This window comes from Squalius cephalus, assembly GCF_949319135.1.
Source record: "Squalius cephalus genome assembly, chromosome: 19".
In the NCBI taxonomy this organism is placed as follows: Eukaryota; Metazoa; Chordata; class Actinopteri; order Cypriniformes; family Leuciscidae; genus Squalius; species Squalius cephalus.
The window spans coordinates 2,704,435-2,729,818 of NC_137140.1; the positions used below are offsets into that span (position 1 = coordinate 2,704,435).

A 25,384-nucleotide genomic window follows, 5' to 3' on the forward strand; every position below is an offset into this window, starting at 1 on the left:
TACTGTACGTGTGCGTGCTTTGAGATGATGTCAGCTATAGGCAACTAGATTCCTCTTTTTCTCTGCATTACAGAACTGTGTGTGTGTGTGTGTGTGTGTGTGTGTGTGTGTGTGTGTGTGTGTGAGTTGGTATTTATCACGTTGTGGGGACAAGAATCTGTTTACACAGTCACGTAATGGGGACCTCTTGCGTTGTGGGGACCAAAAATCAGGTCCCCATAAGGATGACCCATTGAATTGAATAGAGGAACTATTCTGAAGGTGCTGGGCGGAGTTTCAGCATTGGCCCATAACACACGATTATGAGGTAGTGTGAGTGTGTGAAGTGTGTGCTCAGCTGCGCCCCCAAACATTTTTGGCTGGTAATGCACTCACTTCTCCACACACACATTTTCCAATTATGGTTGAGTACCGCCCACTTCCGGGTCCTCATAAGGAAGGAATTCAACAACAACTTGAAAATATAAGTATTAAATTGATACTGTACACGGAAGACAAAGAAGAAGATTATTTACTGGAGATGCCAACTAAGGATCTAAACTTCTGCAGAGGATAAAAGTGAAGCTCAAGGTACGTTAAGCACATATGTATGAAACCAGTTAGGTTAATTAGATTAGGCAGCGGGCTAACGTTAGCTGCTAGCTAGTTAGTGCTAATTGTTGAGGCTAAGTGTGGCCTGACATATTTTTGTGTTTTTCCAATAAGCGATCACAAAATCATACAATGTAATGTTAAGTACTTCATTTCAACTGAAAAGTGTCGTCAGGTGTTTAGTCTGATTGATTGCTAATGAAGGAATTGGGTTATTAAGTCTGTTTCTGTCTAGTTTGCGTGCTGGACAGTAGATTATTTTCTACTTTAAATTAAAGGTAATGTTATGTTTTATTACTTGTCAGGACAGGGTGAGGGGGAGGAATATCACACTTGTGTTTGACTTTTAGTATTGATATCGTTAACAGAGCAATTAAGTAACGTTAGGCAAAAATAAAAACACTGAAATGGTAAGTAGCTTTAAATGAATAAACTTTGTTTTAATTATGACAGTAACTTAAAATAAACTGGGGTTTGTATGGCGAGATCGTTCAAAAGAGTAGTTAGGTTAAGAGCCAAATAAGTAGTTAATTGTCAAGGCTACCTGGGATTATATAGATGTTGGTTTTGTGAGAGATTAGAGCCTAAGTGAAAATGTTGAGTTTATGCCCTCAAGGCTAGTAAGTTAGTCAATAAATGTGATATCCTTGAGTTCTGATTTCTTGTCTTACATTGATACATACGATATCATTGTAATGCAGTGTTACATTACAATAACATTCTTATCTACTTATTGAACATGCTAGTTTAATTCTGCATGTCTCCCCATTTTCACACTATTATTTATTACAATTTTTTTTCTCTCAGTTTGAAATGCCACCACGAATCAGCCCCCTTAAGGATGCCATGCATCATGTTGTTTCGAAGACTGACAAAACATTCAAATTAGATGTGAAGTATATCAATCCAGTGAAAGGTAAGGTGGTGTGATTTATCATTTAATATTTACCATCATATGCATGTCCTAACCATACTGCTGCCAACTATTGATGTCTTTTTGTGTATTTGGCATCCTTTATCTATAAGATTTTATTTTTGGTGAAAAAAAAAAAAATCTGTATTTTGCAGGACGTGGTCTATTCGCAAAGGGTGCCTTTTGCAAAGGTGATTTTGAGTACAGGGGAGATATGATAAATGATGCAGAGCTGCAGAGAAGAAGAACATGTTACCACGCATCCTGTGCTGCATTTATGTTTGATTTCATTTGGCGAGGGAAAACATGGTGGTAAGAAGTCAAGTTGCACCATATTCCTTATGCTAAACCAGGGTCTCTCAAACTCAGTCCTGCAGGGCCACTGTCCTGCACAGTTTAGCTCCAACCCTGATCAAACACACCTGAGCAAACTAATCAATGTCTTCAGGATCACTAGAAACTCACAGCTAGGTGTGTTTGATCAGTTTTGGAGCTAAACTGTGCAGGACAGTGGCCCTCCAGGACTGAGTTTGAGAAACCCTGTGCTAAACTATAGTAAAAAAAGACACTGATTTGGGGTGGTATATTGTAATACTTGTATTCATCCTTTTCTCATGCTTTCATATTTAAGTATTGATGCCTCAAGAGAAGATGGATCGTTTCGGCGGATCGTTATTGATGACCACAAATATCCAAATTGTAAGATGAAGAAAACTGACGTCAATGGAAAGCCTCACCTTTGTCTGTTTGCCCTGGATGACATTAAAGAAGGAGAAGAAATTGCCTATGATTATGGAGGAGAAGACTACCCTTGGAGAACACAAGTATGTTGCAAAGCACACTGTGTACAGAATATATCATTGTTGCAACATGTTAAGCAAGTTGTTGGTTGAATAGATTATAATTTGAATCTATTAGAAATCTATGAATCTAATTATGTCTATAAATGATAAGTTAAGTTACGTTTTAGGTCAGTGTTTCTACCCCACCCCTAAAATTTATACATTTAAAGAGTGAGGTGGTACAGTCTTAGGCCACTTTTCTTTCTGCAAGTTATGTGTGGCATGCAATGGCCTTATTGCAACTTATGGGTGAAATGTAATCACAAAAATAAACTAAAGATTAACTATGTAAAATGAAGACATGTTTTAATTGTAAATGTTTTTGTATTTTTTTTTTTTTTAATTCTGAAATCATGTGGTATCTGCTTCAGATTTATCTCTTGTGTTTCCATGTTCTAATATCTTGTCATTATGAATGTTGTCTCTTACAGATAACCAGCGTTGCCATTAAAACCAGTGCAGCGAGTGCTTCTGATCCTTCTCTCCAGTCAGAGACTCAGATGGATGATGAATCTGCTCAGATCAACTCTCCTCAACAGGTACGTTCACATTCATCTAGGGATGCAACGATACCATTTTTTTCAGAACCGATCCGATCCGATACCAAAAATTCTGAGTATCGGCCGATACCGATCCGTACCGATACCAGCGCAGTTTTTTTTTAATCAAGTAGAATTTCTATTACTCTGTGTTAAACTGATAAGAACTGAAAAAAAAGAAAAACACCAACAAAAAATATATGATCATAATCTGACATAAATGCTATTATAAACTAGATTAGTGGATAATTCAGCAATAAAATTTAGTCTAGAAAAATCACGAGTGCACAATTAATTGTATAAAATCTGAACATTTTGTGAAAAAAATGTTTAGTGGAGAACAAATTAGAGACAATAAGTGTAACACTAAATCTGGTAAAACTTTACACATTGCTCTTTGTATTGTTGTAAAATACATTCATGAAAAACAAGATAAAAATAGCAATTATTTTATATCCTACTATAAAATTGAGACATTTTTTAAATGTATAGCACAGCTGTTTAATAAGGTAGCAACATAATAGATGGGACAGGACAAGAACGGCTATTAATAATCTTTCATTGCGTCCCTGTATTACGATATGAAAGGCTCCAATACAGTGCGGCCCACAGCGCTTATGCGCATCCCGAGCGCAGAATGATGCTCTTGAAGCAACATGAGTCACAGCGCGCAGCGCGTCGAGTCCGCATTGAAAAGTTTAAAGCACAAAGAAAATACATATGATGCATAGTGTATTATACAGTATCTATCTATGCAATAGTCTATTCAGCATTTTCTTTTAAATTTCAGTTACTGTGCGCGTGAAGAACAAATAGTACCTGACTTTACTCTACTGTTGTGATCTAACAGACACCCGGTGGAAAGTAACATGATTAAGGTACAGCAATAAAGTCCAGCAAGATAAAGTTGTTTTATGTGAAACCATAGACCTTTATCTACAGATCAAGTATAATAATAGTAACATTGAATCATCTTGGAGAGAGTTTCATCGTGTGTTCTGTCATAACCGGACGCGACGCGCTGTTTGAGTGCTGAATGAAGAATGATTGACAGCCGCAGCTGAGGGAAACGTTTACGTGATCTTGAATTTAACACTTAAATATTAATTTATATCTCACATTATACTGTATAATGGCTTCAGAACAATTAAAATATTGTGCACGAAAACTTATGGTGCTTTATAATGTTTGTGGGGCTTAACAATAACACTGAATAGTATACGCACAATATCGGATTTGGATCGGCCTTGTCTGACCGATACCCGATCCGCCAAAAATGGCAGTATCGGAGCCGATTCCGATACTGAGTATCGGATCGGTGCATCCCTACATTCATCACTAAAGATTTAGGTCTACTGTCTCTCTTTGTCATGGTTTAGTGATTTTTAAGCATATTTTGATGCGTATCTGGTGTAAATTAGTAAATTAAACCGTGTAACGACATGTGTCCAGTAGGTTAATGCTAGTGGAGTATTTAGGGCCAGTTTTATCCTTCACAGGGATTTTTTTCTGGATTAATTGTTGCTTTAAAATGGACAGTCACGACGTCCCCACAACACACTTTCAGTCAGTGTTTGAGTTAAAACTTGTGTGTTGAATTTGATGAAACTAGTCCCCATAAGGAACTATAACGTGGTGTGTGAAAGGTCCCCATGAAGGTGTGTGAAAGGTCCCCATGAAGCCGGGTTTTATCCAGATGTGTGTGAGCGCAGACAGGGGTTGACTGGACAGGAATAAATGTTTTAGATGAAGTTGATTTGTCTATTTCTCTGAAATCCTGTGGTATCTGCTTCAGATTTCTCTCTTGTGTTTCCATGTTCTAATATCTTGTCATTATGAATGTTGTCTCTTACAGATAACCAGCGTTGCCATTAAAACCAGCGCAGCGAGTGCTTCTGATCCTTCTCTCCAGTCAGAGACTCAGATGGATGATGAATCTGCTCAGATCAACTCTCCTCAACAGGTACGTTCACATTCATCACTAAAGATTTAGGTCTACTGTCTCTCTTTGTCATGGTTTAGTGATTTTTAGGCATATTTTGATGCGTATCTGGTGTAAATTAGTACATTAAACCGTGTAACGACATGTGTCCTGTAGTTTAGTGCTAGTGGAGTATTTAGGGCCAGTTTTATCCTTCACAGGGAATTATTTTCTAGGTTAATTGTTGCTTTAAAATGGACACTCACGACGTCCCCACAACACACTTTCAGTCAGTGTTTGAGTTCAAACTCATGTGTTGAATTTGATGAAACTAGTCCCCATAAGGAACTATAACATTGTGTGTGAAAGGTCCCCATGAAGGTGTGTGAAAGGTCCCCATGAAGCCGGGTTTTATCCAGATGTGTGTGAGCGCAGACAGGGGTTGACTGGACAGGAATAAATGTTTTAGATGAAGTTGATTTGTCTATTTCTCTGAAATCATGTGGTATCTGCTTCAGATTTCTCTCTTGTGTTTCCATGTTCTAATATCTTGTCATTATGAATGTTGTCTCTTACAGATAACCAGCGTTGCCATTAAAACCAGCGCAGCGAGTGCTTCTGATCCTTCTCTCCAGTCAGAGACTCAGATGGATGATGAATCTGCTCAGATCAACTCTCCTCAACAGGTACGTTCACATTCATCACTAAAGATTTAGGTCTACTGTCTCTCTTTGTCATGGTTTAGTGATTTTTAGGCATATTTTGATGCGTATCTGGTGTAAATTAGTACATTAAACCGTGTAACGACATGTGTCCTGTAGTTTAGTGCTAGTGGAGTATTTAGGGCCAGTTTTATCCTTCACAGGGAATTATTTTCTAGGTTAATTGTTGCTTTAAAATGGACACTCACGAAGTCCCCACAACACACTTTCAGTCAGTGTTTGAGTTCAAACTCATGTGTTGAATTTGGTGAAACTAGTCCCCATAAGGAACTATAACGTTGTGTGTGAAAGGTCCCCATGAAGGTGTGTGACAGGTCCCCATGAAGCCGGGTTTTATCCAGATGTGTGTGAGCGCAGACAGGGGTTGACTGGACAGGAATAAATGTTTTAGATGAAGTTGATTTGTCTCTTTCTATAAAATCATGTGGTATCTGCTTCAGATTTCTCTCTTGTGTTTCCATGTTCTAATATCTTGTCATTATGAATGTTGTCTCTTACAGATAACCAGCGTTGCCATTAAAACCAGCGCAGCGAGTGCTTCTGATCCTTCTCTCCAGTCAGAGACTCAGATGGATGATGAATCTGCTCAGATCAACTCTCCTCAACAGGTACGTTCACATTCATCACTAAAGATTTAGGTCTACTGTCTCTCTTTGTCATGGTTTAGTGATTTTTAGGCATATTTTGATGCGTATCTGGTGTAAATTAGTACATTAAACCGTGTAACGACATGTGTCCTGTAGTTTAGTGCTAGTGGAGTATTTAGGGCCAGTTTTATCCTTCACAGGGAATTATTTTCTAGGTTAATTGTTGCTTTAAAATGGACACTCACGACGTCCCCACAACACACTTTCAGTCAGTGTTTGAGTTCAAACTCATGTGTTGAATTTGATGAAACTAGTCCCCATAAGGAACTATAACATTGTGTGTGAAAGGTCCCCATGAAGGTGTGTGACAGGTCCCCATGAAGCCGGGTTTTATCCAGATGTGTGTGAGCGCAGACAGGGGTTGACTGGACAGGAATAAATGTTTTAGATGAAGTTGATTTGTCTCTTTCTATAAAATCATGTGGTATCTGCTTCAAATTTTTCTCTTGTGTTTCCATGTTCTAATATCTTGTCATTATGAATGTTGTCTCTTACAGATAACCAGCGTTGCCATTAAAACCAGCGCAGCGAGTGCTTCTGATCCTTCTCTCCAGTCAGAGACTCAGATGGATGATGAATCTGCTCAGATCAACTCTCCTCAACAGGTACGTTCACATTCATCACTAAAGATTTAGGTCTACTGTCTCTCTTTGTCATGGTTTAGTGATTTTTAGGCATATTTTGATGCGTATCTGGTGTAAATTAGTACATTAAACCGTGTAACGACATGTGTCCTGTAGTTTAGTGCTAGTGGAGTATTTAGGGCCAGTTTTATCCTTCACAGGGATTTATTTTCTAGGTTAATTGTTGCTTTAAAATGGACACTCACGACGTCCCCACAACACACTTTCAGTCAGTGTTTGAGTTCAAACTCATGTGTTGAATTTGATGAAACTAGTCCCCATAAGGAACTATAACATTGTGTGTGAAAGGTCCCCATGAAGGTGTGTGAAAGGTCCCCATGAAGCCGGGTTTTATCCAGATGTGTGTGAGCGCAGACAGGGGTTGACTGGACAGGAATAAATGTTTTAGATGAAGTTGATTTGTCTATTTCTCTGAAATCATGTGGTATCTGCTTCAGATTTCTCTCTTGTGTTTCCATGTTCTAATATCTTGTCATTATGAATGTTGTCTCTTACAGATAACCAGCGTTGCCATTAAAACCAGCGCAGCGAGTGCTTCTGATCCTTCTCTCCAGTCAGAGACTCAGATGGATGATGAATCTGCTCAGATCAACTCTCCTCAACAGGTACGTTCACATTCATCACTAAAGATTTAGGTCTACTGTCTCTCTTTGTCATGGTTTAGTGATTTTTAGGCATATTTTGATGCGTATCTGGTGTAAATTAGTACATTAAACCGTGTAACGACATGTGTCCTGTAGTTTAGTGCTAGTGGAGTATTTAGGGCCAGTTTTATCCTTCACAGGGAATTATTTTCTAGGTTAATTGTTGCTTTAAAATGGACACTCACGACGTCCCCACAACACACTTTCAGTCAGTGTTTGAGTTCAAACTCATGTGTTGAATTTGATGAAACTAGTCCCCATAAGGAACTATAACATTGTGTGTGAAAGGTCCCCATGAAGGTGTGTGACAGGTCCCCATGAAGCCGGGTTTTATCCAGATGTGTGTGAGCGCAGACAGGGGTTGACTGGACAGGAATAAATGTTTTAGATGAAGTTGATTTGTCTCTTTCTATAAAATCATGTGGTATCTGCTTCAGATTTCTCTCTTGTGTTTCCATGTTCTAATATCTTGTCATTATGAATGTTGTCTCTTACAGATAACCAGCGTTGCCATTAAAACCAGCGCAGCGAGTGCTTCTGATCCTTCTCTCCAGTCAGAGACTCAGATGGATGATGAATCTGCTCAGATCAACTCTCCTCAACAGGTACGTTCACATTCATCACTAAAGATTTAGGTCTACTGTCTCTCTTTGTCATGGTTTAGTGATTTTTAGGCATATTTTGATGCGTATCTGGTGTAAATTAGTACATTAAACCATGTAACGACATGTGTCCTGTAGTTTAGTGCTAGTGGAGTATTTAGGGCCAGTTTTATCCTTCACAGGGATTTATTTTCTAGGTTAATTGTTGCTTTAAAATGGACACTCACGACGTCCCCACAACACACTTTCAGTCAGTGTTTGAGTTCAAACTTGTGTGTTGAATATGATGAAACTAGTCCCCATAAGGAAATATAACGTTGTGTGTGAAAGGTCCTCATGAAGCTGGTTTTAATCAAGATGTGTGTGTGAGCAAGGTTTGCTGGACAGGAATAATTGTTTTTTTTTCTGGCAAAGGTGTGTCTAGCCCAGATGATTCTCTTTAACCGGCGCAGGGAAGGAGTGGTTTCGAGCATGCCTTTGTCTGCATTTCTATCAAGAGACACTTCTGATCCACATGAGGATGTGGACTGGGCACTCTCTGAAGTGGAAAACAATCTCTGCAGACACTTCACAAGGGTTATCGCAAGGGGGAAGCGTGGTCGACCAGTTCCAATTCTTCTGACTTCAAAAATGCTATGTGCCTTAGAACTCCTTGTTAAGCAGAGAGAGGCTTGTGGGGTTCTGAAAGACAATTCCTATATGTTTGCAAGACCAGAAGCCATGACATATTTTCGAGGGTCAGACTGCCTCCGTGGCTTTGCAAAGGTGTGTGACGCAAAGTGTCCCAAGTCACTGACATCTACAAGACTGCGAAAGCATGCCGCAACCCTTTCAACAGTGCTGAATATGACTGACACCGAGATGGACCAGCTGGCAAACTTTCTTGGACACGACATAAGAATCCATCATGAGTTCTATCGACTCCCTGAGAAGACCCTGCAACTTGCCAAGATCAGCAAAGTTCTAATGGCTCTTGAGCAAGGAAGATTAGCTGAGTTCCATGGCAAGAACTTGGATGAAATTGGGATAGATCCTGATGGTGTGGTATTTTATTTGACTTTTGTTTGATTTTCTGTTTACCATCTATTAGGGGTGTAACGATACACGTATTCGTATTGAACTGTTTGGTACGATGCTTTCGGTTCTGTGTTCGGTACGCATTTTCAAACCGAACGGGTTCGTTGGACCATTTTTCCTGCCGACCAAAATTTCGTTATTTCAAATGTAGGCGGGTCGCGTGTGGCAAGCGCTCTCGTTATGTAAGAGACGCCGGCGCGACCACAACATTGTCCAACGTCAAATGGCAAACGTAATGCAAGCGGAACGAAACTGCTCGTTATTGTGTGGTTGACGGACCGTTTATCAGTTTGGACCAGTGCAGCGCGAGCTGATCATGATCATACGACACTGTTACTACACAGCGCTAATAAGAGATCCAGTAAAGAAATCATTTGAATTCGCCACAGAAGTAATAACATCGCTGAGAGATCTTGTGAGAAACATTCACATTTCTCCGTTATTAACGGTTCAAACAGCTCTGACGTGGAAACCAGGAGAAACATTGTGCCATAAATGAACTATCCGGTGTCCACAGATGGATTTACCATGGATTTACTGTAGTAACACTAACTGCAACCATGGAAGTTTGGCAGGAATAGTAGGCTATAATGCCTTCAAGTAACATTACGTTGGTTTTATTTTGACATTAAAATAAACTCGATATTACAACAGAAACGTTTAACTCTCTCTTTTCCAGCACTTTAGACACAGTTGCTCCGTTGCGCTTAAAGAAGATTAAAGAAAATAGTCCAACGCCGTGGTACAACGAGCACACTCAGGCCCTTAAGAGAGCAGCCAGAAAAATGGAGCGCAACTGGAAGAAAACAAAACTAGAGGTATTTCGCATTTCATGGAAGGAGAGCTCAATTACTTACAGAGAGGCTTTAAAAGCTGCTAGATCTGCTTATTTTTCAACCCTATTAGAAGAAAATAAACATAATCCTAGGTATTTATTTGAAACGGTGGCTAAACTAACGAAAAATAAAGCTTCAAGCACCGAAGTTTCCAAGCAACACAGCAGTAATGATTTTATGAACTTCTTCACTTATAAGATTGATAATATCAGGGACAAAATTATAACTATGCAACCGTCTACTACAGTATCGCATCAGGCAGTGCATCGTAGTCTCCCTGAGGAAAAATTGGATTAATTCGTTGATATAGGAGAGGAAGAATTTACTAAACTCATTAAATCATCTAAATCTACAACATGTATGTTAGACCCTATACCAACTAAGCTACTGAAAGAAATACTTCCAGAGGTCATAGATCCTCTTCTTAATATCATTAATTCGTCTTTGTCTCTAGGATACGTACCAAAAACCTTTAAGCTGGCTATGATTAAACCGCTTGTTAAAAAAACGCAACTTGATCCTACAGAATTAGTCAATTATAGGCCGATCTCGAATCTACCTTTTCTGTCAAAGATATTAGAAAAGGCAGTATCCTCACAACTGTGTTCCTTTCTTGAAAGAAATGATCTCTGCGAGGATTTCCAGTCAGGATTTAGACCGTACCATAGTACCGAGACAGCTCTCGTTAGAGTCACAAATGATTTGCTCTTATCATCCGATCGTGGTTGTATCTCTCTATTAGTGTTACTCGATCTTAGTGCTGCATTTGACACCATTGACCACAACGTTCTTTTAAATAGATTAGAACATTATGTTGGCATTAGTGGAAATGCACTAGCATGGTTTAAATCATACTTATCTGACCGTTATCAGTTTGTAGCAGTAAATGATGAGATGTCTCATCGATCACAAGTTCAGTATGGCGTACCACAAGGCTCAGTACTAGGACCGCTGCTGTTCACTCTGTACATGCTACCATTAGGAGAAATCATTAGGAAACATGGCATTAGCTTTCACTGTTATGCTGATGATACTCAGCTCTATATTTCTTCAAAACCTAACGAAACTTATCAATTCACAAAATGAACGGAATGCATAGCGGATATAAAAAAATTGGATGACTCGTAATTTCCTACTTCTAAATTCTGAAAAAACAGAGTTTCTAATTATTGGACAAAAAACTTCCTCACGTAATAACCTAGAATACTATCTAACACTTGATGGCTGCTCTGTTAAGTCTTCGTCGTCGGTTAGGAACCTGGGTGTGCTCTTTGATACCAATCTTTCATTTGAAAGTCACGTGTCTAGTATCTGTAAAACTGCATTTTTCCATTTAAAAATATATCTAAATTACACCATATGCTCTCATTGACAAATGCGGAACAATTAGTTCATGCGTTCATGACCTCAAGGCTAGATTATTGTAATGCTCTACTGGGTGGTTGTCCTGCACGCTTAATAAACAAACTACAGCTGGTCCAAAACGCAGCAGCTCGAGTTCTTACTAGAACCAGGAAGTATGACCATATTAGCCCGGTTCTGTCAAAACTGCATTGGCTCCCTATTAAACATCGCATAAATTTTAAAATATTGCTGATCACTTACAAAGCACTAAATGGTTTAGCTCCGCAGTACTTGAGCGAGCTCTTAACGCATTATAGTCCGTCACGTCTATTGCAATCTCAAAATTCCGGCCAGTTACTAATACCTAGAATATCAAAATCGACTGCTGGCGGTAGATCCTTTTCCTATTTAGCACCAAAACTCTGGAACAGTCTTCCTACCATTGTCCGGGAAGCAGACACACTCTGTCAGTTCAAAGCTAGACTAAAGACACATCTCTTTGACCTAGCTTTCACATAATACATTATAGACTTCTATAATTTAATGTTAGGCTGCATATATTAGGTCAGCCGGAACCGGGAACACTTCCCAAAAATCCTGATGTACTCGTTACATCATGAGAAGAATGGCATCTACGCTAATTTTAGTGTCTGTGTTTATCCCGAGGTTTTCCTGCAGCCTGCCGGATCCAGGCCGTATCCAGATCTGACGAATGACTTTCGCCTGGACCGATGACAACGCAGTGCTGAAGTGCCAACTAGTCTCTCCCTATGGAGGATCCCACTACCACTCTACAGATAAGGCGTTGTCGGGAAAGGCGTTGTTCGTTTCGCGTTCCTACCCCAAAGCAACAAAATAAAATAAAATTCTTTATCAAAATTTATAAGGAAAGACAAGTACTTTGTTTAGGCTTGGCTTGTAGGGAATTCCTAACCTGCGTATATTCAAACGCACATATCTATAGAACCCATTCTAAATGCGCATGTGAACGCCATCAGCGTTTCTCACAGGTTCGCGTTTAAAGTCTGTGTAGAGGGAATGGTGTCGTCTTAGCGGCTACATTGCTTGATCGTTGCGACGGAAGCAAATCAATCAAAACTAACTTTAGATGGAAATAACTTAACTCTGCTGTAAAGCCGAAACAATCTCTGTTTCCTTAAATTATAAGCTTATCTCTGTAAAGCTGCTTTGAGACAATCTACATTGTTAAAAGCGCTATATAAATGAAGATGACTTGACTTGACATTGTAAATACAATTGCTGCCCTCAAATGTTAATCTGAACTAAAATAAACCTTTGTTTATAACTACTACAATATTACATTTCACTTTTTCCAAGGAGCGTTTTGTTTTATATGCTCCTAAGAAGAGTCAATTATAGCTCCAGAATTGCTCAAAGTAAAAAAAAATCATACTTTATGATGTTAGTTTTAATAAAAAAAAGAATAAAAAAATTAAATCAAGGAAATTACTCTGGCATTTTTTTTCTTTTTGCTGTATCAAAAACGTACCGAACCGTGACACAAGTGTATCGTATTGAACTGAAACGTAAATTTTGTGAACCGTTACACCCCTACCATCTATTCGTATACCAGGTGTTTACGATCCATTATATACCATTGTTAAGCTGTACTTTGAACTTCCACAGAAACGTTATTGACTGTGATGAGGAAGACGGGAGCATACAAGAGGGACACTGTTCATCTACTGTTGACGGTTTGTATTACTGTCAAAATACACTACTACATTTTGCAGTTATTCATAATTTTCAGTCACGTAACTTGTGAAGACCTGACAGACAAAAATATTGTTCTAACATCATAGCCAACATTAAAGAAGATGCTTCAGTATGCTGAACAAATTTTTTTTTTTTTTGACGAAACGGCTCATTGTGTAATGAATCAAATGCCTCCAAGCTATTCTTCAACTAAATTACACTAAACATTCATTCTGGAGTGAATATTTTTTTGTGAGTTTACTACCATAAAAAATATATTTCATAGGAGAAACTTGTACATTTTTCATTTTTCATAAAACACTAGCTGATCTGCTCTCTTCTCGTGTTGGTTGTGTCATGGCACAAAACGAATCATGTCAGATGATTAAGACATGAAATAAAATGGTTATACTCAATTTACTTGCACTTATATTTGATTAAATGTCTGCTGGAAAGATGTAGTTCAATTATACTTGCAATAATGAACAATTGCACAGGTTTAGGGTTTATTGTACTTTAATGATTTTAAATAATTAGTGCATAAGTGTGACAAATAACAGTGTATTGTCAGCATTCTATAGTACATTTAAATTGTATCTTTCTGAAAATGTTGAACTTTGATTATTTTCCATAGAACCATCAGCAGAGGTGGCACTTCCTCCTACCAAGAGGAATGACATGCCGCCACCACCCAAGAGACCCAGACCACCATCAGATGAAGAGATGCCTACAGGAGCCAGTGCTGTGAGGCCTTCTTCCAAAGGTGAACTCTTTACACATTTCTTAGACTAAATTAGACCCTTTAGGAGCACTTTAACACCCAGATCTCAGACCAGGGGCCTCATTTATAAAACTGTGCGTAGGAACCTTACTAAAAGTGTACGTGCGCCCGAAAGCCAAAAATGGCGTACGCAAAAAAATATTCAGACTTATAAAACCGTGCGTACGCCAGAACCTGCGCAGAATTCACTTTATAAATCCCAGTCAGCGGAAGATTGTGCGTACATGCATCTCCACCCGAAATAACCATATGTGGAGCTTACGACGCCTAGTTTTACTATGCAGATCCTCATCTACATATCATTTGACTACATAACTGAGGGAAGGAGGTTGTTCCCCAAAATCTCGCAATACATGGCCCCGGTCATCCTCTCCTTAATACAGTGCAGTCGCCCTGTCCCATGTGCAGAAAAACACCCCCAAAGCATGATGCTACCACCCCCATGCTTCACAGTAGGGATGGTGTTCTTGGGATGGTACTCATCATTCTTCTTCCTCCAAACACGTTTAGTGGAATTATGACCAAAAAGTTCTATTTTGGTCTCATCTGATCACATGACTTTCTCCCATGACTCCTCTGGATCATCCAAATGGTCATTGGCAAACTTAAGACGGGCCTTGACATGTGCTGGTTTAAGCAGGGGAACCTTCCGTGCCATGCATGATTTCAAACCATGACGTCTTAGTGTATTACCAACAGTAACCTTGGAAACGGTGGTCCCAGCTCTTTTTAGGTCATTGACCAGCTCCTCCCGTGTAGTTCTGGGCTGATTTCTCACCTTTCTTAGGATCATTGAGACCCCACGAGGTGAGATCTTGCATGGAGCCCCAGTCCGAGGGAGATTGACAGTCATGTTGCTCAGGAACCCATCTGTAGTTGTTTAGAGGGTTACTTGGTTGATGCTAGAATCTACTAGGTGTTTTGTGGCACTAGTAGGAACTGTAGCTGTTCTAAAAATGAAAACACCGAATCAGTAATAACTAGCCTAACCCCTGGAGCAGTTTGAGTGGATGGATGCATAAAAATAACTTGCAGCCAAGACATTGATCCTAATATATTTTCCTTTTCTCCAATGACCATTTCAGGCCAAGTGACTGAATGTAAAAATCACTGTTTGATTGACAGTGTAATTCTATTTATAGGTAGAGTGCAAATTAATTTCTCTTGCAATATAGATGCTGACATAAATACTAGGGCTGCCCTCGACTAAAGTTTTTTTTTTTCTAGTCGACTAGTAGTCGTTCATTAAGCTATTAGTCAACTAATCGCATTTTTATATTAATAAGCCATAACTCATAATAATGAGCCTTTAATTGCCTATATAATACATAGCCTAATTAGCGATCAAGCGCACACTTAAAGTTCCGCAGCGCACCGGCAAAAATAATGATTGAGTGTGTCTTGTGTCAGAAGGAGACTGTCTAAACAAACATTGTAATAATTTATTGATATTCTCGGCTGCAGAGATTAAGTCGATGATACAGACTCGTCATCTCCGCAGTGACTCGCATTTCATACGGATTACATAATCTGAGTATTTATTTTCCACTTGAATTGATTCGTTTAAAAGCAGACATTTCAAGCTTTCTATAGATATATTTCTCACGTGTGTGTGTGTGTGAGGCAGGGTGGGAATTATGTAATTTTAGGGGCAAGGCCATTTGGCCTCCACCTTTTCTTTTTTTTTTAGGGGCACCAAGGCCATATGACAGGGCACAAAGGCCATTGAGTACAATTCGATGGTTTTCCCATTCAGATTGATACCATAACATCCTAATTTGGAATAAGACATGGATTATGACTTTTTTAATAAAAAAAAACATTTTTTAATGAGAGAGAGAGAGCGCCATTACATCCAGAAGGTATACACCCTCACACAACAATAGAAACAACATAAATGCCAATAAAAGCATTCAGAAACAACACAAATGCCAATAAAAGCATTCAAAATATTCATTCAGTCCTCTATATCATGTGAGTGTGAGAGAGAGAACCATTCCATCCAGAAGGTATACACCCTCACAATCATTATTGCTCAGCGCTCAACGCAGTTTGCTTCGCGCTCCACTCAAATCGCCCCCCGCTCGCTCCAAAAAAGGAAAAAAATCTACATGTATATCACTTGTAGCGGTCCCCAAGCTTTTTTGCGCCACAGATCGGTTTAATATCAGACAATATTTTCACGGACCGGCCTTAAAGGTGTGGCGGATAAATACAACAAAATAAAATGATACGAACGGCATAAAACCTGGGGTATTTTTTTTAGCCTATAATAATAAACGTGAATCCAATGTGTGGGCCTACTAGCAACTTTATTAGCAGCATCCTCTAACATCGCGCCTAAAAACAACTGAGAAAGTCTGAACACAAACAAAATGCCCCCAAAAGAAAAGAATCTCTATGTTTTCGGTGCTGATGCGATGTAAGGGTGGCGCTGCTGCCAATAAAGCACCTAAAAGCTGTCACAACGAACCGGCAAAATTAATGATTATGAATATGTAAAATATAGCAGGAGACATTTTAATTGTTTACTAATAAACCAGTTTTTTTTTTTTTTTATGTCTGTGTCGGCTGGAAAGATGCTGACTCGCGATCTTCGCAGTAGTGAACGCGCCAGAGAGAATTGCACATTTCATACGGATTACATAAGAGAGAAGTCTGTTTTCTTTCGTTTTGAATTGTTCTGTTTAAAAGTAGACATTTCAAGCTTTATATATATGTCTCAGGTCTGTGAGGCAAGTAGGCTATACTTGTCTGTAACATTGTGGTTTTTTTTTTTTTGTGAAATAAATTTCTAAATAAATGCGACTTATAGTCCAGTGCGACTTAGGCTAGGCCTATACTGTATGTGTTTTTTCTTCTTCATGGCGCATTTTTTGACTGTTGCGATTTATACTCCGGAGCGACTTATTAATAGTAGGCTACATAATGGTTTGGAGTTTTTGAACTCCATTATTGAGCTGAGTTTTGACTGAAAATAGTCTACTGTTGATGACTGTGCAAGACAGATGGATTCAGGGTCAGGCTTGACTAAGCATGCATCAGACTCGTGGTGTGAGCGGAGCGAAACTGGAGCGGGAAATAGGGTGACGCTCTGTCCTTTTGAAATTGCCGCTCTGCGCTCTGTCCTCCCCGCTCGCTCCCGCTCCACTCCGCTCACATGCTCTGCTTTATACATGGAACTTGGACAGGGCCAGGGCACACAGGCCACTGTGGCCGTACGATGATTTTTTTTTTCACGGGGCATGAAGGCCAAAGTGTAGGGCAACGGCGGCCGTGGCCGCGGTATAATTCCCACCCTGGTGTGAGGCGAGTATACACTGAGTTTCGGCTCATTTCTGTGATGCTCAAGTTCACTGAGACAGCAGAAAGCACATCCTGATTGTTTTCATTATTTTACAAAGCACAACATTTTGTAGTTATTGTGAGTTTACAGAAATAAGAGTTGAACCTTTACAGTTTGCATTACTCTGTCCTTTTATTCATACAGATAAGAGTATTGAAAGTTAAATGATCGCGCCGGCGCCTGTATGTCCTGCGACTAACCGACTAATAAAAGACCTAATAAATAATAATTATAAAAGACCTAATAAATAATAATAATAATAATAATAGTCGCTTTGGTGCATTTCTCACATCACTATTTACATTTGCACAACAGTTAGTTCAACCTCCACAACATTTAGTCATTTGTGCACATCATAGTAGCAGTTTCTCATTCCTTCCAACAAACTGCAAATGCTTTTGGACATGCATCTATTGCTTTCATACAACTCTCTGCTGTTTTATAACATTATCATTTGCTTATGTCATGTCAGTCAAAATTATCTATACTTGTGAATGCTGAATAGTCATTCCATATAAAACTAATAGTCCTCATTTCATTGCTTGAGTCATTACATACAAAAATGTTGAACTAGTTATCAAAATCTGTCAAGCAAATTTTACACTTTTTTTTAAATTATTATTATTATTTTTCTGAAAATGCCTCCTAAATTGAATAATTTCTCTCAGGTGAATCTCAGCTTTCACTAATGAGGAACATCTGGATGTGCATGAATGATTACAGTACTATGTACTGTATGTTGTATGTTCAGTTCCAATATGTACTGCAATATTGTTTACAGTTGTGCATAGCTCTATGCATAGCTGTATTTATTTCATTTGCACAATGCTGTGAACAAATTAGAATTGCAAAGAGCATATGCAGTAAAAATGTGAAACATACATATTCAGTGTCTTGTACTCTGTTACCTCACTAAATACAGTAATGTGTAACTTTACTGTATTTTTCAAATGGCTGTTCAAATAGTATATAGTGCTATCTTGAGCATGTACAGGTAGTGTTACCAAGATCTGACTTTTTTGCAATGGAAAACATTTACAGAATAAACTGTCATAATGAAAACATAACCAAGCCATTTGACTATCTTGTTCATAAACAATGGTGTCAGGACTTTTCATCTTGATGACACTGACACTTTCATTGACATGAATACTTGCTTTTGAGGAATGAGCTATCCATTTTGAGCAAGTGATACGCTTTTGCAGGTTATCAACTAGGTTTTGCAGTTTGTACTAATTGTTCTGAGAACTGCTTTAACTGTTGTGCAAATGTAAATAGTGATGTGAGAAATGCACCAAAGCGACTGAGAAAAACTGTAATAACCAGACCTAATAAATACTGATAATAGGATTCAGAACTTCGGATTGGAATTCCAGCACACACTTTATCATTTCAATTGTTTTTTCTGTCCACTTTTAGGTAAAAGTACCCAGAAGACACCCTGGCAGCAGACAGAGGTGCAGGCGGTGGAAAGGCACATGAAGCGATTCATCACATTCATCACATCGTTCATTGTACAAGCAAAGAGCGACTGTGACAAATGTTTAAAAGCTGAACCAGAAGCACTGAAGAACCGCGATTTGAAGACCGTAAAGTTTTACATTTATTAGTAGTGAATAAATGTGTTGAAGCTCAATTAGTAGTAGATTTTGTTTTATTTTTTATAAGTATCAGGTGAATGAGTAGCAGCTGATGCTGGGAGGTTGGCCGAAAAAATTACAATTATAGAAAGAATAGTTTGAAGTGGAAAGGTTTAAATGTTTGACCTGTGGGTATGAAATGGGTTGGAAAATATCCAGACAATAATTCATTACTTGCATGCAGTCCTTTGTTGCAGTGAAAAAGTTCTCCATTCACATATAATCCACTTCAATCACAATCAATCGATCCAAACAAATATTCTGCATGTTGAGGAGATGATTACAAGCACAACACTAGGGCCTGGTTTCACAGACAGGATTTAGATTAAACCAGGATTAGGCCTTTAGTTCAGTTAGGACATTTAAGTAGCTTTTATAAACGTGTCTTAGAAATAAGCATTACTGGTGTGCATCTTGAGACAAAACAATGGCACTTGGACACAAAGGACTTAATTTAAGATGTGCTTTCAGTTAAAACGGCTTAAACACACACTTTAGTCTGAGACTATCTTAAGGCTGGTCTGTGAAACTGGCCATAGGTGTTCTATGCAAGAGTGAAGCTTGGTTGTAGATTGAACCCATTTTTTTTAAGGGCAAATGGACAAATGCAATCTGAGGAATTACTTCGTATAAATGCCTATTATTTGTCATTAGTAATATATTTCTTGTTCTATCTAGGTCCCCACAAATCAAAAGGGGAAGTTGTGTGAATTATGCAAATTAAGTCCCCACAAATCAAATAGGAGGTTGTGTGAATTATGCAAATTAGGTCCCCACAAATCTAATGGGAGGTTGTGTGAATTATGCAAATATTATGCAAAGTTGGTCCCTATAAGACATGTCAACTCGATTTTTCAAAAGTCCCCATAACGCATGGTCAAATCATTACTTCATCAATTCAGATATCTGAAGGCGTGTATAAGTTATCAAAGCTATGGTAAGTATCCCTAATTTTTTTCATACCTCTAGAACCTTTAGAAAGGGTGGTCCCCACAAGTGATGATCATAAAGTTGGTCCCCATTCAGCATGGAAACCAGTATGTGTGTGTGTGTGTGTGTGTGTGTGTGTGTGTGTGTGTGTGTGTGTGTGTGAGAATCTTTTTATCTGCTTCATCCGTTCAGGATCATTGTACACTCTTCCACTAGGAAAAACGTTTATTAAAAATTATGTGACTGTGACTTTGATTTTTATCATTTATCTTGTCAGCATTTATCCATCTTTTAGAGCATTATAATATGCATGTCACTCCTATATGATCCAGCTGGAATGTGGAAACCGCTTAATAAGGCAATAACCTAAAAGTTGCAAAGTAATAATAATACATAAATCTGACAAACAATGAGTTTCTACACTTGCACACACTTAAATGACTTAATGATCTGTTTAATAATAATAAAAAAAGATCTAAAAGCATATATGTGTATATATATATAAAATTTTAAATTAAGTGTCTTTTGTTTTTCTGGTATTTTTCTCACATTGAGCTTACTGCTACTTTTTAATCTTTTGTTAAACTTAAATTCTTGAATATTTAATCCTTTATTAATTTTATAATAAATTAATAAATGTATATACAGTACCATGTCAAAAGTTTGGAAACATTACTCTTTTTAATGTTTTTGAAAGAAGTCTCTAATGCTCATCAAGCCTGCATTTATTTGATCAAAAATACAGGAAAAAAAAACCTTTAATATTGTGAATTATTATTATTATTATTATTATTATTATTACAATTTAAAATAATGATTTATGACGGATGAAAATTCAGCTTTGCATCACAGAAATAAGTTACATTATAAATATTAAAATAGAAAACCATTATTTTAAATTGTAATAGTCAAGTCACCTTCATTTATACAGCGCTTTTAACAATATGAATTATTTCAAAGCAGCTTTACAGTGACAATAGGAAATTACAGTAACATTCCAATCATTTTTTTAAAAAATAATTTTCCAAAAATCCAATAAAGAACAATCAATCAATCAATCAAAACTAACTTTAGCTGGACAATAACTTTATCCTAGAGCTGCTGTAAAGCCTAAACAATCTCTGTTACTGTAATTTCCTATTATGTTATGTTTCACAATATTACAGTTTTTTTCTTCTTCTTCTTTTTTTTTTTTTTTTTTTTTTCTGTATTTTTGATCAAATAAATGCAGGCTTGATGAGCATGAGAGCCTTCTTTCAAAAACATTAAAATAGTAATGTTTCCAAACTTTTGACCAGTACTGTATATATATATAGCCAGTAGAACACATGAGCTGATAAGACAGTTCAGTCAAGAGTGTGTATAAAAAGTTTTAGCACACTTTTCACACAGTGCCTCCGCGAGTGAGAAGCAGCGGGTATACGCTGGGTACTGGGGTCAAAGGTCACTGGAAAGCCATAGTGATTGGTGCAGATGGTTTTGGGGATTTTCCCTCATTTCGCCCAGATCCCCATGCTCTTCCCAACACACAGATGCCCATTCAGGGCAGACCCCCATGACGAGGGGGGGCACCAGAGGCCCTTTGTGCCCAGAGAGGAGCTCTGTGGTCAGACACTAGACCCACTGTCTTCCCTTCTCAATGGAGGCTTCTTCATGCTTTTGCAATAACGTTGGAATGCTTCCCTTTATGTTTTTTTTTTGGGGGGGTTTGTTTTAATACAGACGTCTGAACCGACACACACACTGTATCACAAATCCCACTAATCCCGCTTCGTTTTACTTTACTTTTAAGTTTGTGTACTAAGCGAAGAAAGGGAAGTGTTGGAATGGCATTGTGCGTTGTGAGATCTCCACCCTGTTTCAGTGCTTGTGGTTCACTGAAGCCTGTCCTCAGAGGTGAACACACACTCTTCACACACAGAAATAGACCTGCCTCAGAGGAGTGAAATATGCCAGAGGAGAATTCCTGGGGATGGGAAAACATGTTTCTGAAACACTGAGAAGGGCTGTTGTTTCCACACTGTGTGAACGAGTTCACGTCGCCCTTCTCCAAAACCTTTTTCTTCAGTCTTTCATTATGCCACACCACAGCTTCTCCTGTCTCATCCTCCCTTCATTTCTCTTCCTCTGAGAGTCAGCATGAAATGGAAATTCACCCTGTTTATTTTCTAAATGCATCTTATAGATGATCTTCATTCATGCATGTTTCATTTTTAAATAAAATATTCAACCTCATTATGTTTAATGAAAATCTGCTGAACTTGACTGAACTCGACTGAACTCATAAAGAAATAAAGGCTTAAATGTGTGAATAGTTAATGCTTAGTTTTTTTTTAGTTTTTTATTGTATTTTTTATTATATCTCTTTAAAAAGAGATCAAACTTAAGTATGTGCTCCAAAACATTTAAGATTTATGACCGTTTAAGTTGGAAATTACATTTTCCATGCTCAAGTCCATGCTTAAAAAGTGAATAAATGGGTTATAACTACTGCATAAATATTATTTAGTGCCATAAAATCCACTACAAATACAAAATATTAAATACAAATATTATCAAACTAAATAATAGTAATAAAATAAAAAATAAAAAATGCCCAAAAAGTACCAGGGGGATATGTATATATGTATGTATTTATAATATCAATATATATAATATCAGTGCTGGGCAACGATTAATTGCGATCCAAAATAAAAGTTTGTGTTTACATAATATATGTGTGTGTACTGTGCATCATTCTTTTGTATATATAAATACACACATATGCATGTATATATTTACTATTTTCTTTTATTTATATATATATATATAATATGTATATATAATATATTTAATATAAATTATATATATACATACACAGTACACAGTATATACATGTAAATATTTATTAAACATATACATGCATATGTATGTATTTATATATACACAAAATAATTACCCACAGTACACACACACATATATTATGTAAACACAAACTTTTATTTTGGATGCGATTAATCGCAATTAATCGTTGTCCAGCACTAATTTATATATATAAATCACATTTTGTGTTGCATGGAAGGAATAAAGTCATGAGTTTGGATCAGCATTTTGAATCCATTCTCGTCTGTCTTTCACTTGCGTTTTGTCTTCCTCAAAATCTCTAACATCATAGAAAAATGTAAGATTTTTAGAAAAATAAAAATACTCATAAAGGTCCACCCTTAAACTAATCGTCACTGGTGCGTAAGCAGATCATATACAAATTTATATGAATTGGCTGCCAATTTGACAAAATGTAAAATAGTTATGAACTGCTATGAGATTGTGTTGGAGGAACAGACCAAAATTTCAAGCATTAAACTTGGAAGAAGAGCATTTGGACCAGTTTAATAACACTGTCATTTTGTAGCTTGGCTGTCCTAGTCCTCAAGTGCATGATGTTGAAAAGTACAGCCAGAATGTTCTTCGTTTGAATCAGCAATCTGTTCTGTTGGGTCTTTGACTTGCGTTCTGTCTCCCTCAAACTCTCCTTCATCGTACGGGTGCTGTAAGCCTTTCCGTGACTAGCTGTCATTAATCTGACTTCTCTGGGGCCGAACCTTGAGCTCGTGCCAGCAGGAGAGATGGAAGAAGGCAGTGAAAGAGTGAAGGCTGGTGAAGAGGGGAACTCAAAACAGAGCAGCTTTTCTTGCTTCGGTTCCGGGAACTTCCATTACGACGTGGAGAAGTCTAGGCCAAACAAACAGAGCTGCTTATCAGACCACCCTCCCTCAGAGAAACACACTCCCACTGACTTCACACAACTCCCCAGAGAGAATCCTAATCATCCTCCAGCGCTTACCGCTAATGAATTGTTGATCTAACACGCGCGTTTAGAGTAAATGCCCGTTCACACTCGCACTCTACATTAATCCGGATACATTTGAAAATGCAATGTCTGGTTAGGACACAATATTCTCCTTGTATGTTAATGCATTCTCGTTTTGTTGTAGCTCAGTCATGGTGTTAAGGTCCTTCAACGCTATCTCATGACCAAATTAAAATAATGTTTAAGTGTGTGTGCGATCCATGCAAGCTGAAGAGAAAAATGGATTTGGAGGGACACAAAGTAAATAATGACAGGATTTTTAGGGTTTTACAAGCTATCTCACGACCAATTTGTACGAATTCGTACGATTTGTCTAAACGCCACTGATGTGTAGGTTTAAGGGCGGGGTCAGGGGTAGGTCATTCGTACGAATTCATACGAATTGGTAAACTCGTAAAATATGTACGATTTAGCAAAAATTGTACGAATTCGTACGAGTGAGGTTGTATGAAATCGTACAAATTGGCCACCTCGTAAAATTCGCACGAATTGCCGTGAGATCGGGTTGGTTCCTTGCAACACTGAATCCAAAATTTTCATATGCGTTTTTTTCGTATTCGTCATCTTTAAAACTCAGTGGCTCTGAATTGTCAAAACACCTCTCAAAATGCTTGCTACGGATGCGAAAAACGCAGAAAATCAAACCCGATCTGATTTTTTTTATGACAGACGAAAGTTTCGGAGGCAGTGTGTAAACGTGATAAACACAATATTCTCCTAGTATGTTAATGCATTCTCGTTTTGTTGTAGCTCAGTCATGGTGTTAAGGTCCTTCAACGCTATCTCACGACTGAATTAAAATAATGTTTAAGTTTGTGTGCGATCCATGCAAGCTGAAGAGAAAAATGGATTTGGAGGGACACAAAGTAAATAATGACAGGATTTGGGGTTTTTCCAACGCTATCTCACGACCAATTTGTACGAATTCGTACGATTTGTCTAAACCGCAGTGATGTGTAGGTTTAAGGGCGGGGTCAGGGGTAGGTCATTCGTACGAATTCATAGGAATTGGGCAACTCGTAAAATATGTACGATTTAGCAAAAATCGTACGAATTCGTACGAGTGAGGTTGTATGAATTTGTACGAATTAGCCACCTCGTAAAAAAAAAAAAAATGGATTTGGAGGGACGCAAAGTAAATAATGACAGGATTTTTTTTTTTCACCGCTATCTCACGACCAATTTGTACGAATTCGTACGAGGTGGCTAATTCATACAATTTGTCTAAACCGCAGTGATGTGTAGGTTTAGGGGCGGGGTCTGGGTCTGGGATAGGTCATTCGTACGAATTCATAGGAATTGGGCAACTCGTAAAATATGTACGATTTAGCAAAAATCGTACGAATTCGTACGAGTGAGGTTGTATGAATTTGTACGAATTAGCCACCTCGTAAACAAAAAAAAATGGATTTGGAGGGACGAAAAGTAAATAATGACAGGATTTTTTTTTTTTTTTTAACGCTATCTCACGACCAATTTGTACGAATTCGTACGAGGTGGCTAATTCATACGATTTGTCTAAACCGCAGTGATGTGTAGGTTTAGGGGCGGGGTCAGGGGTAGGTCATTCATTCGAATTCATACGAATTGGGCAACTCGTAAAATATCTACAATTTAGCAAAAATTTTACGAATTTCACTAATGCATCATCAGCCCTTTTCACACAGAGATTCCGGAAAATATATGGATAATGTGTCCTGGGATTGTTTGATTTTGGTTCATTCACACTGCCAGTTCCGTTCTACCGTTCACACACATCCCATAAAGACACATGACATCAATGTGATGTAATATCTCAG

At 38.0% G+C, this 25,384-nt stretch overlaps 2 protein-coding genes across 4 annotated transcripts in view; both read left to right on the top strand.

Annotated features, from left to right (window-relative positions):
* slc39a11 (solute carrier family 39, member 11) overlaps window positions 1-25,384 on the top strand; it is a 165,802-nt gene that overhangs the window by 135,606 nt on the left and 4,812 nt on the right. The window lies entirely within an intron of this gene.
* Window positions 227-18,801, top strand: LOC307147314 (uncharacterized protein). 2 transcript variants are annotated; one of them, XM_079851993.1, is made up of 15 exons: window positions 480-570; window positions 1,399-1,507; window positions 1,660-1,816; window positions 2,136-2,328; window positions 2,778-2,885; window positions 4,741-4,848; window positions 5,385-5,492; window positions 6,029-6,136; window positions 6,673-6,780; window positions 7,317-7,424; window positions 7,961-8,068; window positions 8,480-9,104; window positions 12,970-13,037; window positions 13,673-13,801; window positions 18,585-18,801. In XM_079851993.1, exons 2-14 carry the CDS (start codon window positions 1,405-1,407, stop codon window positions 13,784-13,786), a joined length of 2,016 nt encoding a protein of 671 aa, XP_079708119.1. In that variant the 5' UTR covers window positions 480-570; window positions 1,399-1,404; the 3' UTR covers window positions 13,787-13,801; window positions 18,585-18,801. The 2 variants fall into 2 exon arrangements, with proteins under 2 accessions (XP_079708118.1, XP_079708119.1); XM_079851992.1 differs by having other exon boundaries at window positions 227-1,507.

Bases quoted from the DNA above. Each gene is read 5' to 3' on its own strand.
- LOC307147314 (XM_079851992.1), top strand. From the start codon at position 1,405: ATGCCACCACGAATCAGCCCCCTTAAGGATGCCATGCATCATGTTGTT. The intron at 1,508-1,659 runs GTAAGGTGGTGT...TGTATTTTGCAG, and splicing joins GTATATCAATCCAGTGAAAG to GACGTGGTCTATTCGCAAAG. The intron at 6,137-6,672 runs GTACGTTCACAT...TGTCTCTTACAG, and splicing joins AGATCAACTCTCCTCAACAG to ATAACCAGCGTTGCCATTAA.